A 15,406-nucleotide genomic window follows, 5' to 3' on the forward strand; every position below is an offset into this window, starting at 1 on the left:
TTCTTTGCTTTACCCTAGATTTGCCCCAAATTCTAGTAAGTACAGCCTTCCATAACTTTTAAGTCTTTTCAAATCAAATACCAACTTCCTTCATCTGCTGAAGTGTCCAAAAGGCAATTTTTTTATTTGAAATGCCAGAAATACATTAGATTATTTAAGGAAAGGGAGGGGTAGAATACAAATATAAATATGCAAATAAAAATTAATAGTTGATCACCCTAATTAAAAGCATAATGTCATTACCTCTCATTTGCACGAAATAATTAGTTAAGACAGAAAAGTGAAGACTAACCAAATTACTCAGTATGTAGATATATATTGCCACAACATACAAAGGTCCTACTCTAGGAATAGGGAAAACACATAGGCTTGTCCTTCTTATATTTGTAGTTGTACTTTATGGTTTACGAAGTACTTTAACACACATTACCTCTCTCCAGCTATGCAGCAACCAGCAAGGCAAGTAGAAATGATCTACATTTTCCAGAGAAAACTAGACTCCAAGAAGTTAACTAAGTTGCCCGATACTCACAGACCTATCAGAGACCTAAGGATGAGCATATCTTGTGACTTCCAGTGTTACTATATTGGCAGTTACATTTTAGCAATTTATTTATTTGGTGGGGGCTTCCCTGGTGGCTCAATAGTAGAGAGTCTACCTGCTAAGCAGAAGACCTGGGTTCGATCCCCGGGCCAAGAAGATCCCCTGGAGAAGAAAATGGCAATCAACACACTCCAGTATTCTTGCCTGGGAAATCCCATAGACATAGGAGCCGGCGGGCTACAAAGTGTTGCAAAGAGCAGGACACGACTTAATGACTAAACAACAATTTATCTGGTGGTGGAGAGCTTGTGGAAGCAGTACCATCCCTTTTATAAATGAAATCTTATATTGAACCTGAACTGTGAGACACATAAATACACTAAAGGGCTTTCATAAGTGTTTAATTATAAACTAACAAATACTGATAATAAGTTTGTGTTCACACAAATGAAAATTGATCTTCAGCAGATATGTAGAGGAAGGTTTTTCTAAAGGCCCGTGCCTTCATAATCAATGAGTCTTTCTCATCAATGTCTTATTAGCAAAAGTGTTCAAATACATGTACAATAGGAGCAGAACAAATTTTTCAAGACCTGCACAAGAACAGTCTTGTAATGAAAGATTTTGGGGTAGTTGTAATTTTGTACTTAAAATTTAATCCAATTCAAACATTTTTGAATACCGAAGCATCATAGGGCTCCATAAAAAGCAGTCTGAAAACCACTGCATAATGACTTGCTGTCATAAATTCACTTGCTTGCTCTCTGCTTGGCTCATTTTGAGATAAAACTAAAACCTACTTTGACAATCCAAAAAATGTATATAAGAAACCTGATTAATCAAAACAAAATATGATTACTATTTCACAGTCAAAGCAATACCACTCTTTTGGTTGAACCATATAAAACTGCCATTAACTGACAATTTTGACCATAAAAATAAGGTTCATATGGTTTAAACTAATATTTCTCATTTTATTTTCCCAGTCTCTTCACTCATAAAACTATCAAAAAATTGTAAAAAATAAACAGATATATAAGCAAAATGGAAAAAGTACAATATCCAACAACAACAAAAATCACTGGAACTACCTAAACATATTAAGCATTTTAAAATGTTAAACCCTCTAACATAATGTACAGAGTTTTATTCACTTCAGTAGCACTAACTGCTCAACACTCAAAATACATTGTCATACGCCCCCTTTTATTTACTGGAGGATGTGTGGGTTGACAGTTACCTACCTTTCTTAATGTAGACTGGCACTCCACTTTGAAATGTATCTAGTTATCAGTGGAATTTCTTCAAGCAAAACCTATAACAGTTCCGAACTCATCAACTTTTCCAAAGTAAATAGAAGCATTTCCTTTTTTATTAAAAACTTTATTGAATTATTTCATTGATAACAGAGCAAGTCAGAATAAGTAGTAGTTAGATTTGAAGAGAGTTTTGTTTCTTCATTTCTTTCCCTATCTGGTTTACCTCTCCATTCTTCCCACTGACCTAGGGTTACCAAATTAGGTATATTCAATACTTGAAGAAGTCTCTCTTTTTTTGGAAGACATTGAATCAGAATCATAAAGCTACTTCTAAGAATAAAAGTGATTCTCATACAACACACAATTCAATTTTCAGATATTGGGTTGAACCAAATCACTTACTTTAATGGAGAATCCAGTTCCTTTGTAAGTTCCCCCTCAAGTTCAATACATGCAACAAATGAAGCCACTTAAACAAAAAGGCCTCATGCCACATAAATAAAGGTGATTCTTTCCCCATCATTAGTGAGGATTATACAGCAAAGAGTAATTCACTCTGGGTGTGCATGAGTTTCATTCTTCCATCATGAACTACACTGAACTAAAATTCAAAATGCTGTGACTCACATGGTTATTACTGAACACAATATTAAATGGAAAACACAAGATAAATCCAGAGAATCCCATTTTGAGAGTTACAGATGAATTTTGCTTAGTTATATACTTTCTATCAAAAAAAGAAAACCCATTTCTTTATTAGAAAAGTCTTACATGCTATTTTTAGAATGATAAAGAATTTAAAATGCTAAACACTTGATATCTTTTAAGAGCACTTAAGGCACTCTTAAAAAGCTACAAATGTTGCCAAGTCATGTCATAACTGGCTCAAACAATCCCATTCCCATCTAAAGTTATTTCATGCTACTGCATGAATCAATATTAAATACCTTGGAGTTACTAAAAACTGGAAATTGGCATAGATGTGCACAGCAATTCTAAGATATGAAAATGGTGAATATTCATTTTCCATATATTCTCTCTTTTAATAATAGGAGGAGGTTTTCCTTCTAGGTAAAAAAAAATAATAATTTCTTAAAAGCTAAAGAATCCGTCTGCAATGCAGGAGACCCCGGTTCGATCCCTGGGTTGGGAAGATCCCCTGGAGAAGGGAAAAGGCTATCCACTCCAGTCTAGAGAATTGCATGGACTGGTCGCAAAGAGTCAGACACAACTGAAGGATGTTCACAAGAGAAAGATAAAAAGATATCTTGAAAGCTAGCAAAATGTCATGGATCGTAGCCTTGGTTCTCTCAAAAGAAAAACAGATTTTCAAACTTTAATACTACCTTCAAACATTTTATTAGTCTACCAAATTGCCAGAATCATTAAAAAAAAAATCCAAGGTAATACAGGTCTTTCCCCCCCTTATTCAGTTAAAAAAGAAAAAGCTGCTTTTTTAAACCAGGCTTGAGTTTAATCAAATGTGTCTCAAAAAACACTTCTTTTTTCATATTAAAGACATAACATCACTTTTAAAGCTGGAAAATCATCATCATCATTTTTTAAAAAGCTAAGTTCAGATGACATCTGACCCAGAAATGAAAGAGTTAACATTCAACTAAGCTGCTCTGCACTTCTGATCCTTTACATTTCTCACAAGCTGCCCTACAATGAGCTGAGCAAGTATCAACTGTAATTTGATCCCGGAGTTTATGGAAAAAAATAACTGCACATACTCAACATGCACATTTAATAAAAATCTGTTTCAAGAAAAACATACCCGATAAACACAATTTAAGGCATATTTAACTGTTTGATTAACTTTAAATATGCTAACCCTTTGCTTTCTTCATGCTCTCAAATAAAACTGGGGGCGGGGGGGGGGGGAAGCAGCGGCTCTACTGCAGGGAAAAGAGGCTTGAAAAACAACTTTGATTGGCACTTGGCCTGACCCACAGAGGAAGAAAAACAGTTTTTGGACAAAGAGCGCAAATATTTGAGCTTGCTTACTTACATGTTTCTTTCTTTCTTTTTTTTAATATAGAAAGAACAATCTCAATTGAACTGTAGTTAAAGAAATTGACTAAAAACGGTGCCGTATTCATCTTAGCCTTTCAGTCCCGACGCATTTGCACAGCTCAGCAATTTTAATTCATTTGTACTGGACAAACAGAAGCACCTCAACTACTGTTTCCACTTAATGAAATGTTAAAATAGTCTCGAGAAGAATAAGCTAATTATAATATAACCCAGTGGCGGCTGTTAAAGTCTGATTAAAAGCTCTTCTCGCTCTAAAGCGACATCTTTTCATACCGCACCACCCCCACCCCCGCCCCAACCCTTAACGGAGCGATTAAGCCAAGTGAGCTAAACAAAACTGGAGTAAACTTTCTATCAGTCACTCTGGGAAGCAATAAACTGATTGCGCGTCTGATTTTTCTGGAGCAACACCGGGTGCGGGGGATGGGGATGGGGATGGGGTGGGTAAGCGCTAAAAAGGGATAACTCAAGTCCACCCTCGTCTCCACCTCCCCCAGCCCCAGCTTGAGGAACTGTAACGTCGAACAGCGTTTCCCATGGGCATAAAGTTCAAGCTGCTTTACCAGTTTCCTTCGGGATCGACCCGGAGCCACAAGACGACCATCAAAAAGAAGGTTAAAAAAAAAAAAAAAAAAAAGAAGAGTATTCGGGTAGAGCGTGCAGAAGCAAAAGCGAAATAAACAAAAACACCCGCAGGAGTTAGGCACAGCCGAGAGGGAACCAGGTTCCTCTGGACCAGACCAGTTCTGATTTCACACCGACTTGCACCCAGAACACCGGGAGGAGGACCGAACAGGTCCGTCACCCCTCCGCCCGAGGAGCGGGAATGGGGGTGGGGGGGGGGGTGGGGCAAGGTAGCTAGGTGAACGGAGAGACGGGCTGCAAGCAACCTCAAACCCCCGACCCCCAAGCCCCCAGCCCCGGGGGCCGGCGCTGCCCCGGCAGGAATCAAAAGCCCAGCAGGCTAGCGCCTCCGCTCGCGGCTCAGGCCCCCTTCTGGGGGTCCGGCGGAGGGGCCCCGGGGTCCCTCGGCCGCCGCGAGCAGGAAGCGCCCCTCGGGGCCGGCCCCAGGCCGAGCCCGTACCTTCCGCAGCACTTTCCGGCAGTTGGTACAGAGCAGGTAGCTGGCGGCGGCCGACGGGCTGCTGCCGCCGCGGTTCATCGCGGCTGCGGGCGGGCGGGCGGCGGGCCGGGGCCGGGCTGTCACTGCGGCCGCCCGCGCCGCTGCGGGGCCCAGACTGTCCCCCTCACACGCCCCGCAGGCCGCGCTTGTAGCCTCAGCCTCCTCGGGGCGGGAGGACGGGACGGGGGGGCGACGGCCGGAGAGCGGGCGGCTGCCCGCAGCGACCCCCGCGGCGGCTGCCGGAGCGACGGCGGAGACGGCGGCGGCGGCTCCTCAGCGGCGCGTCGTCCCGCCCGCCCCCATCCCGCAGACCCCCGCCCCCGCCCGGCCAGGACCAGCAGCCGCCGCCGCCGCCGCCGCCGCCGCAGCCGCAGCGCCTCAGCGCCTCCGCGCGGCCCCGCCCCCGCCGCCTCAGCGCCTTCACCACCTCCGCGCCCTGGCACCGCCCCCTCCCGCCTATCGGGCCGCCCTGGCCACGCCTCCCGGCGCCAGACCGCAGCCAATGAGTGGCTGAAGCCGGCTGAGGCGCGGCGCCGGCCAATCACAGACGCCGAGGACGCCTCGAATCTCCGGGCAAGTTAAGTTTGTCTCCGAGGTTCCGACCTGCAGGGAGACGGCGGGTTAGTTCGGTAACCGGGTGGGAGGGAACCGAGTTTGTGCTGCTACGCCAATAGGAGGAAAGGGGTGTGTCATATGCAAATAACCCCGTGAAACCCGGCCCCTCCCCTAAGGCCAGCCACAGCCCCTGCGCTAGGTCCGTGCGTAAACGGGGAGGGAATGAGATAAATAGCTGGGAGCTAGAGCTCGCTGGAGGGTCTAAGACTCGACTAAATGTTTCTTGATTTCTTGAGAAAGACGGTGGGGATGGGGGGGAGCTAAAAGGTTCATTCCGATCCACCAGGATAGTGGTTAGGCTTTCTCTTAGCGAGAATCTTAGCTGGAAAGAAGACTGCAGTCCTGTAAGCAGTTGGCAGCCAAGGATCTCAAAGAACTTTATGCATCGCTTATCCTTGTTTTGCAGAAGACCTAAAGCTTCGGCAGCGGGTGGGGGATAGATGTTTAACTACATTTACACCATTAGTCGGTTAGAGGGAAACAAAAGACTCAAAACCTGTGGGTTAGCGGTTTCCTCCTCCATCTAAAGCCCCTTCTCGTCGTAGTCTCTCAGCAACGAAAATTCTTTTATTTGTTCAGCTCGCAAAGGCCAAAGACACAGGTTTGTGTTCCACCCCAAAGTCCTTCTGGGGCAGCTGGTTAGATAAACGCAGAGCACGGAGCCATGACTGGGAACGAAGCTTCAGAGAACAAATTGTCATTTAAAGCTGTTGGGCTAGACCTGCCTCTTGCAAAGCTACAATTGAATTCGGGATTTTGATGTTCACGCTCTGGGGACAGAAAGCAGATGTAACTGGGGGAAGCTCAGGCTGGCAGGGTGTGGGGCGGACAGGCAAGTGGGAGAGTACGGTCTCCGGAGGGGCTAGCAGCGCTCATGCTGGTTGAAGGCGGGTTCCGACGCGAGACACCCCGAAACCTCCTCCCCCGTGAGAACAAAGGCAGGTGCCGAGCGAGAGCCTGGTTGGTGCCGGGCGCTCCCCGGCGTCCTCCGGGCCCCGGAGATTTCTTGCTCTGCCCACTGGAGCCGGGTTCCGTGCACACTGGAACCCCAGCTCCCCACCCGGCCCTGGCTGAAACCACACAGACTGTGCGTTATGACATCACCTGTTTTCGCGCTGGAGAACGCGATCGGTATTCTCGGCTTCTGCTTTTCTTAAAGGTCGCTAGCGTACGAGGATCTGTGAAGGCCTGCAGTTGGCTGAATGAATCTGTGGAGATGATTTACATGAACGATTTCACTGGTTTGCATTTCTCTCTTTTCTTTCCTTTCTTTTTTAATTTAAAAAACTATCCTGGTTTCCTTAGGGATTCAGTGTGGTGTTGTGATGCAAAATCAGAAAGGTACACTTGGAGGAGCTAGTAAGTTTAGCATATCAAAGCTATTAGACCAAATTATGTGGTTAAAACTGCCAATCTCCTCATTTTTCGACAGCTGCCCCCTCTCTGTCCCTTTTAGAGACCAACGGGCATAAACCAAGTCTACACAAGGAACAAAGAAAATGGAAATCTGCCAGTGTCAGGTTTAAATAGATTAAAATAGACTGGAAAACCCCCAAAGGGTCTAAGTGATGTGGTGGGGTAAATGTGTTGATCCATTTAACTAGTGAGAGCTAAAGTTCTCTTGGTGTTGTGTGGATTTATACAGCCTAGCAGAGCAATGGCGTGAGGAAGGTGTATAACATTGTTAGAAGAAACTAGAAGATTCAGCAGAGGGAGAAATGACTTCCACACACTTCAATGCAGAGAACCAAGAAATTCAGGGAGAAAGTTAGGAAGGCACAGTTGTCCTCAGAACTGAAACACATATGTGTCCCCATTTAGTGGTACATTTCTTGAGTTATATTCCTGGCTTGGAAAGCAGATTTTATGTGAATACATTTTAAAGGCAAGTTGAAATTAAAGGATGAAATGAATTTTTGTGCAGAGATTGAATTTTCTCAAACAATATTTTAGCTTCAAATTATTTTCTATCATATACTTTTTATATCCTTTCCTTTTATTTAATAGCTAAAATTCTTTCACAGTGAAGTCCCTTAAGTTCTTCAATAACTCAAAGAGGAAGGCCAAGAGAGGTCAGCCCCATACAATTATACCTTCTAACAAAGATTGCTAAAAGGAGGTTTTAGAAGAATCTCTTCGTTGATTCATGGTCATGTACATGTATGTGACCAAATGATGCCCCTCTCCTCCAAAGTTTTATAAAATTGTCTACACTGTCATTTATTTGGCAGTCAGCCATGTAACATTTCTCTTATTGAATCATGATATATATGTAATATTTCTTCTGTTAAACCACAATATATGTTTGTGTCCCACCTCTGAAATTTCCAATCCAGTAACTCATTCTCAATACACAGTGGCCTTTCTTTCCTCTGGTTTCTCACACCCTCAATTCCATCATCCATCTCCGCTCTCCTGGTAATGCTCAGCTTCTGGACTCTTCTTTTCTTTTCCATCCCTCACCTGGCCTCTCTTTCTTTCCCAGCCAGCCTAGATTCTAGGAGACTGTGACTTAGAAAACAAGTGACTTGCAAATCCTGGACCACATTGTTAGTTAGAAAGAAGGAAACAAAAGCCCATTCTTTGAACTTCCTACAGAGCAAGGAAAAACTCCACCCCTTTCGTTGTCTGGTTGTCTAAAACAAGAAAGAACTTTAGGAAAGTAAGACAGCGGTGAAAATTAACAACCAATGTTGAGCACTCCTTTTTAAGTTTTTAATTACAAATTGAGAATGATACTTCGTTAAACATTTTACACCATTTAAAAATAATTTTTGCTTGTTTTGAGCTATTTTTTCAAGTGTGACCTTTTTTTTTTCCTAGTCGTACATAAAATCACATGGCTTGGATGTACCGTAAATTATTTAACCATTACTCCATTATGGAACATGTAGATTATTTCCAGTTTCTCGTGATTATAAATAATACTCGGATAAGCTTCCTTATATGTAAGTTTCTGGCAGCATCTTTGATTCCTAGATATGAAATTTCTAACCAGAAGGATGTGAATATGTTTTAAGACTCTTGATATATAATTTACTAAAAGGTTTTGTGGAAAGATTTAACCAATTTGCACTCAACTCACCATAAGAAGGCTTCCCAGGTGGCTCAGTGGTAAAGAACCTGTCTGCCAATGGGGGAGACATAGGTTCAATCTCTGGGTCAGGAAGATCCCCTAGAGCAGCAAATGGCAACCCACTCTCCAGTGTTCTTGCCTGGGAAATCCCATAGATAGAAGAGCCTGGTGGTCTGTAGTCCATGGGTCCTGAAGAGTTGGACACAACTGAGCGCGCGCCTGTGCGCACGCGGGCACACACACACACACTCAATGAATAAGCACAGAGGGGAGAGATCTCTTGGTAGATTAAGCATTTGTCAAAGCATCCTTTCCTATACTTCTTCCTTAGCATCAAACTCAATACTGAAATGACTGGTTCAGATTCTATTTTCTCATTAGACTGTGAACCCCTGAAGGGCAGGGAATGGACTGCATTCACTTATTCACTCCCAGCTCCTAGCTCAACCCATTTTAAGAGAAATGCTTTAAAAATCTTGGAGAAAATAAGGAGTTTTCACTCTGACTTTTCTCAATATACTGTAAGTCTAGGGCATCTCTTTTTAATCTCTAATAATAGCTACAGGATCTTACAAAAGGATCCCAACACATATCTGTGAATTAAATGGTTCAAAACGACTATTGCTGCAAAGCAGAGATTGGATTCATGTCCTTACCTGTCACCAAGTCCTTCTTGACACTGAACATCATGATCATAACTGAGGTTGCTCTCTCTCTTATAAAAAGAAAGTTCTTACCACAAACCAAGAGTATAAGGAGAGAGGGTTGGGCACATTTTTCTGTTCAGCACTTTTGAAAGAAGATACTGTGTTAATAACATGCTGTGACTTTTGGACTTGAAATTGTTTACTTCTCTAGATAGTCTCATTCTACTGACCTAAGAACTGGGCCCCTTTATAGTTCCTAAATAAGGATTCAATTGAAAAAATAAATTACTGAAGATATTTTAAAAATTCCAGTTCTGGAGACAATAGGTCATTTTCAATATTTTGCCTTCTCAGACTTCTTTGTCTTTCCCCGGGGGGCACCCAAAGCCTTGGATTGCAGGGCAAGTACTGCATTATTTACAAATTTGCAAATACTGTAATTTGTTTTGTGCACAAAGGAATTCACACAATTGTAAATTGATTGCTCCCTTTGAGCTGTTAATTAGATTCCTGCTAATTTTTCCTAGGGCCCAAGACCAGTACTACTCCAAAAGAGGAATTAAAAAGATGCGAGCCAAAAGCTGCACTGCTTGAGTGCCCCTTCCCTTTCCACCCTCTCCATCGGCCACCTCCACCAGGAAAATTATTCTCACCGAAGCTCATTTTCCAAAGAAAAAATATTCCATCAAGATCTAGATTTCTGCCAGCTTTCTCTTCTAACTTCCCCTTCCAGAGTTTCCTGCATTAAACTCTGTAGAAAGCAGACTGCAAAGGAGAGGCCTACAGATGTGGGCTTGTTATTGTTTGGCCTGTAAATGTTAGCCAGCACAGTCATTTTTAACACTGAATTACTTAAAAATACTTGTTGGAGGAGATTTTTGCCGCCACCCCCACCCCCACCCCCACCCGCCAGCAAGTCTAGATTTCTGGTGTCTCTTGAAAAATGGTTAGATCTGGTTACACTGGATGTATACTGGTATATGGGCACCATCTGCTGGAGCCCAGTACCTGTTATCTGCATTTGGACATGCATTTTCTAGTTTACCAACGTCTCTGTCGCTCTTCGGGGTTCCATTTCGCCACTTTATGTACATTATCTTCTTGAACTTGTAAGGATTTGCCATCTCTAAACTTTCTCCGGCACTCAAATTACTGATCTGCTGACTGATCCTCTTAACTTTATCATAGAATATGAGTTAAAAAGAAACTTGTCATCTCTTGGCTATAGCAAAAGTTGAGGAAAAGGATCCAATGTAAAGAATATCATGATATGCAGTTGCCCGGGTGATAGTAAATAAGGGATGGATTGCAAAGTGGCCTGAGGAATCCTTTGTTAGTGGTGGAAATGGTATGTATCTTGATTGTGCTAACACTTTCACGAGTGTACATAACTGTCAAAATGCAATAAACTGTACAGTTTTATTATGCAGTTAACTGTGTGTAAGTTATGTCTCAATATAGTGGATTTTTTTTTAAAAAACAGAATAATGGTTGTATAATATTTTAACATTTGTATGTATAACAATCTGTTAAGTCAAAATTCTATAATTGGATATTTGTGGGAATACTTTTAGTGAAAATAATAATATCAAATATGCAAAGTCAAAAAAAGAATATCATAATATATATATCGATTATACATCAATTAAAAATAAATTAAAAAAAGAATACTCTGATACTCTGACACATACGTGTGCATGTGTGTGTGTATACACACTAGGGGAAGGACAGTTGTCTAAGAAGGGACTATTATGTCCTTTACACTGATAACCTCACTCCTTATTCTACCTCTGTCTAAATTCCCATTCAAATTGTAGCTTTAGTAGAAAGGGACCAAAGCGAACGTGGCAATAGCAGAAGGACCACAAGAATGTTTTCTTTGATAAGCATTATTGTATGGGGACTAAGAGCCTGGGCTCTGGAGTCAGATATGGATTTGAGCGCTGACTTGGCCTCTTACTAGATACACGACCTTGGGCAAGTCACTTACTGTCTCTAGGCTTCAGTTTCCTCATCTGTGAGACTGAGTAATAATGGTACTTTCTCAAGGGGTGATTGTAAGATTGAATGAGACAATGCACTGTAGTGTTCAGGAAGTGACTATAACCTTGCAAGCCCTCAAAAAAGGTTTGCCACTGGCTGCCACAACACAAAGGATGTTATGCTCTGACATTGGTCTAGATACTTAACTTTTCTTTGTCTCAATCTTTGTCATCTAAAAAGAAGCTATTAATATTGGCTTAGTTATAGACAGCTGTTTTGAGGATTAAATGAGTTATATGTGCAGCACTGTAAGACAATGTCTAGCACATAAGAAATGCTATATGAGTATTTACTCTTATTGTATCCTGTGGTCAGGAGATCTTTTTTACTTTCTTCTTTTTTTTCTGTGAAGATTTGATTTTCAAAGTACTTCTCAAAAGTAAGGTAACATAGTGTTGTAGAAGTAGCAATGGACAGAAAGTCAGAAGACCTAAGGTTTAGTTCAATAGTGCTGTAAACTAAGTGATTTGGGGCCTCAGCTTCTTTATCTGTTAAATGTGGCAGGCTCATTAAGTGGGGTCAGGGCCAATCCAGATTGTAGGAAAATTGAAGCTTATGTAATATGGAGACCTTCCTTAAGAAAAAAATATGAAACTATGTATACAAAATTATTATGAAAGTGAATACTTATTTAAAATAAGTACTTCTTTAAAATCAATAAATGGAATCAGTAAACTTTAAAAAGCTGAAAATACATAAACATCACAAAATCCAAATAAATAAAAAAATTTTATCAATCAACTACCTGACACAACCCTATATTACTTTTTTCCCCTACATATTTTCAGCTGTATATTTTGATGTCCTTTTCTTGTGAGAATAATTTTTGCAATAGTATCTTCTATGGAGAAAATAGAAGGATGATTCATTTTTTTCTCTATTCTAGTGCCCTAGGACACTGATGCATCATAAACATTTTTCAGCCTACATGTTTGTGACATGATGCATGTGAATTGGCCTGGTGGCAGTAGAAATATTCCTAGAATCCATTCTTACATTGGGACAACTCAAAACCAACAACCATACATGAAATGACTATTATCTCTCTCTATATATATAACCCACCAAACACAAGCTGAAGGTATCTCCATCTCAACTTCCCCTTAGCTAGAATAACAAAAATACCCATGGCTTCCCAATTTCTCCAGCATGAGGGAGGGTTTGAAAGAGGTAACTTGAGTGCAAAGAGTTTGTGGTTCTTACCAATAATGGTTAATAGCTTGTTTTTAAAATTTAATTAAGAATATGACTATGTGAACACATTTCTCTGGCCTCTCCAAAGAGCCTTGGAAGGGGCCAGGGCTAGTGATGGATACTAAGGTTTAAATGTCATTAAATTTGTGGTTAATTCGTATCTGAGAATCACAAAGACCTATTCAAGCTCTAAAATTCTGTGAATTTGTTTTGTCTTACAATTTCCATGAGAATCTAGTGCAAGCAGGATTACTAGGACAGGAGAAGCAGGAGAATATCTGCAAGTAGGCAGGGAGAAAGTAAAAGCAGCTGTAGTCTCAAAAAATCCCCAAAGTTGCCTGGGTTTTCCTTGTTCTCTTATTTCTTCTGTGAGCCTATTCCTTTTTTTGTTAATCTATTCATACTCTGCCTAGTTCTTAATATCTTTCTTATAGATGTGAAGAAACTAAGACAGAGAAATAATTTTATGTAAAGAAAGATCATTGTGGAATACACTAGTTGTCTGGGTGTTAAAAAGGAAAGTAGGTGAATAAAACAAAAATCCACATTACAGTAAGGGAGTTTGGAAATAGGATCCTGTTAATCGGTGTATAGAGGAGTTATTTTTAGACTCAAGTGTCTTAGATAACATATAAATGGTATTTATTTCTGTTGTGAAGAATTTGCAGGAAATCAACACATAGTTGAAGGGACCCTTAGAACGGAATAGCCTACACTTCAATTTTTATCCCTTCTGAAAGTGACAGTTACATACAGATTTTGAGCGTCTTCAAGGATGAGTATGAGTATTCAAGTGTCTTCATCTGAGTATGTCAAGTACTGGGAACCTAAGAGGAAGTGCTTGAAAAAGCTTGTTGGATGAAATAATTGGATGTATTAGAGTTTGTTAACTAGAAAGTAGATATATTTTTACCAACAAAAGTTCCTAAGTTGTCTTAAAGTTGTAAAATGATTTTCATGCAAAGGTAAAATTTGCCTTGGTAGCAAGAAGCAACTTTCAATAATTATATAAATGGTAACAACAAACAGCAATTTCAAAGATAAAATGTCAGCATTCTTACCTGATCTGCCAGCTTGGAATCACAATAGAGTCTCATAAGATTTTGGAAAGCTAGAAGCATTTTGGAAGAGTATGCTTCGAGATACATGCTGTCCAGATATTCTTTTATTCACTCATTTATTTATTTATTGGATACTCAGCAAGTAGTAAGTCCTGGTGATTAAAAAAATAACAAAAGATAAGTTTACAATTTAATAGAGAGACTAAGGTATAATCTCTGCACTGGTGTAGAAGATAAATAGAAAATGGAGAACAGAGGGTAAGAGAATTATTAGCAAAGAGTTCAGCAAGCTCCTTTGAGTAACTGCCTGCCTCTTAGTGGTAGTGTTGGAAATTCACTCCTGAGTTCACACGTTCATTTGTTCAACGTGTGTCTGTGGAGTACAAGTACCAGGTTCTTGGCTAAGTTAGGGAACATGGCGAGTCGGGGTCTTACAGAACAGATAATCTGCCAGAGAAGATGGACTTCAAACAAGTAACGCCAATATCTAATGAGTATTTTTATTTTTGGCCACACTGTGTGGCATGTTGGACCTTAATTCCCCAACCAGGGGTCAAACAGGTGCCCTCTGAAGTGGAAGCTTGGGTTCTTAACCACTGCACCACCTGGGAAGTCCCTGCAATGATTATTATAGTAGGGATAACCCAGGAAGGAAACATACAGCAGGGGAATCTAACGTAACCCAGGCTTCCCTGAGGAAGTAAAATGCAAACCCAAGTGGTGGACTGTCCGGTTTGTGACAGTGACCACCCTGTATGCCAGCCAGTGGCTCCGTTCCATCTGCAGCTCTCATCTTGATGTTTCAGTTCCTCTTTTAATATAGTTCCTCTTACAATTATAAAACTCCTATTAATCCTGAGTTTTTACTTTACAGTAAACTTAGGGCTCCCTTGGTGGCTCAGATGGTAAAGAATCTGCCTGCATGCAGGAGACCCTGGTGGGACACCCAGGTTTGATCCCTGGGTCAGGAAGATCCCCTGGAGAAGGGAATGGCACCCCACTCCAGTACTCTCCTGGAAAATTCCATGGACGGAGGAGCCTGGTAGGCTGTAGTCTGTGGGGTCGTGAAGAGTTGGTTGTGAACTGAGCGACTTCACTTTCACTTTTCACTTTCATGCATTGGAGAAGGAAATGGCAACCCACTCCAGTGTTCTAGCCTGGAGAATCCCAGGGACGGGGGAGCCTGGTGGGCTGCCGTCTATGGGGTCGCACAGAGTCGGACACGACTGAAGCGACTTAGCAGCAGCAGCAGCATCCTTGTTTAACTTGTTTTTCTTAATTAAAGAATATCATTTAACAACATTTCACGCTTGATATTTCTCACTTAGCCCACCACCATGCTGAGTTCCATCCATGTATGTGCAAGTTGAAGAAGTATATCTATTTTATCTCTCTTAAGACTCTCGAATATTTGAAAGTAATCCTCCTATCTCTAATCTATATTCTCTAGTCCCCACAACACCCACTGTAATGATACTATAATCATAATAGATATAGTAATAGAAGCAACTACTACCATTTACTGAGTGCTTACTGTGTACCAGTCATTTCACAATATCCCTTATATATTATCTTACCTAATATTTACAAAATGCCTATGAATGGCTATTAATATCTTCATTTTTACAAACAATTTATAGGGATTAAAAGTTTGGTCAGAGTTATTACTAGACATTTGAGATATGAACCCAGCTTTGCTTAACGCCAGTATTTATAGATAGTAGTATGCAATCCTGTCTTTGCATTGTACAATCAGAATATTGTAATTATTCTTTGAAATGATTCTCTGTGATAGGTTACCAAA

The 15,406-nt window shown here is 41.1% G+C and overlaps 1 protein-coding gene and 1 long non-coding RNA gene across 3 annotated transcripts in view; one reads left to right on the forward strand and one right to left on the reverse strand.

Moving 5' to 3' along the window:
* SESN3 (sestrin 3) overlaps positions 1–6,785 on the reverse strand; it is a 76,877-nt gene extending 70,092 nt beyond the window's left edge. The window contains exon 1 of one of the 2 annotated variants that reach the window (XM_070473655.1): positions 6,686–6,785. Coding sequence is in view for 1 of the 2 variants with exons in the window: in XM_020885535.2 (XP_020741194.1) it covers positions 4,928–5,005 (78 nt within the window). In the remaining variant the exon portion in view is untranslated. Of the gene's footprint in view, positions 1–4,927; positions 5,235–6,685 lie in introns of those variants that run through there. The other variant, XM_020885535.2, reaches the window with a different exon arrangement.
* Positions 5,259–15,406, forward strand: part of LOC139037200 (uncharacterized) — an 18,304-nt gene continuing 8,156 nt past the window's right edge. The window contains exon 1 of the long non-coding RNA XR_011490059.1: positions 5,259–6,822. This is a non-coding gene — a long non-coding RNA (uncharacterized lncRNA). The remainder of the gene's footprint in view (positions 6,823–15,406) is intronic.

The sequence above is a fragment of the Odocoileus virginianus genome, chromosome 10, assembly GCF_023699985.2.
Source record: "Odocoileus virginianus isolate 20LAN1187 ecotype Illinois chromosome 10, Ovbor_1.2, whole genome shotgun sequence".
In the NCBI taxonomy this organism is placed as follows: Eukaryota; Metazoa; Chordata; class Mammalia; order Artiodactyla; family Cervidae; genus Odocoileus; species Odocoileus virginianus.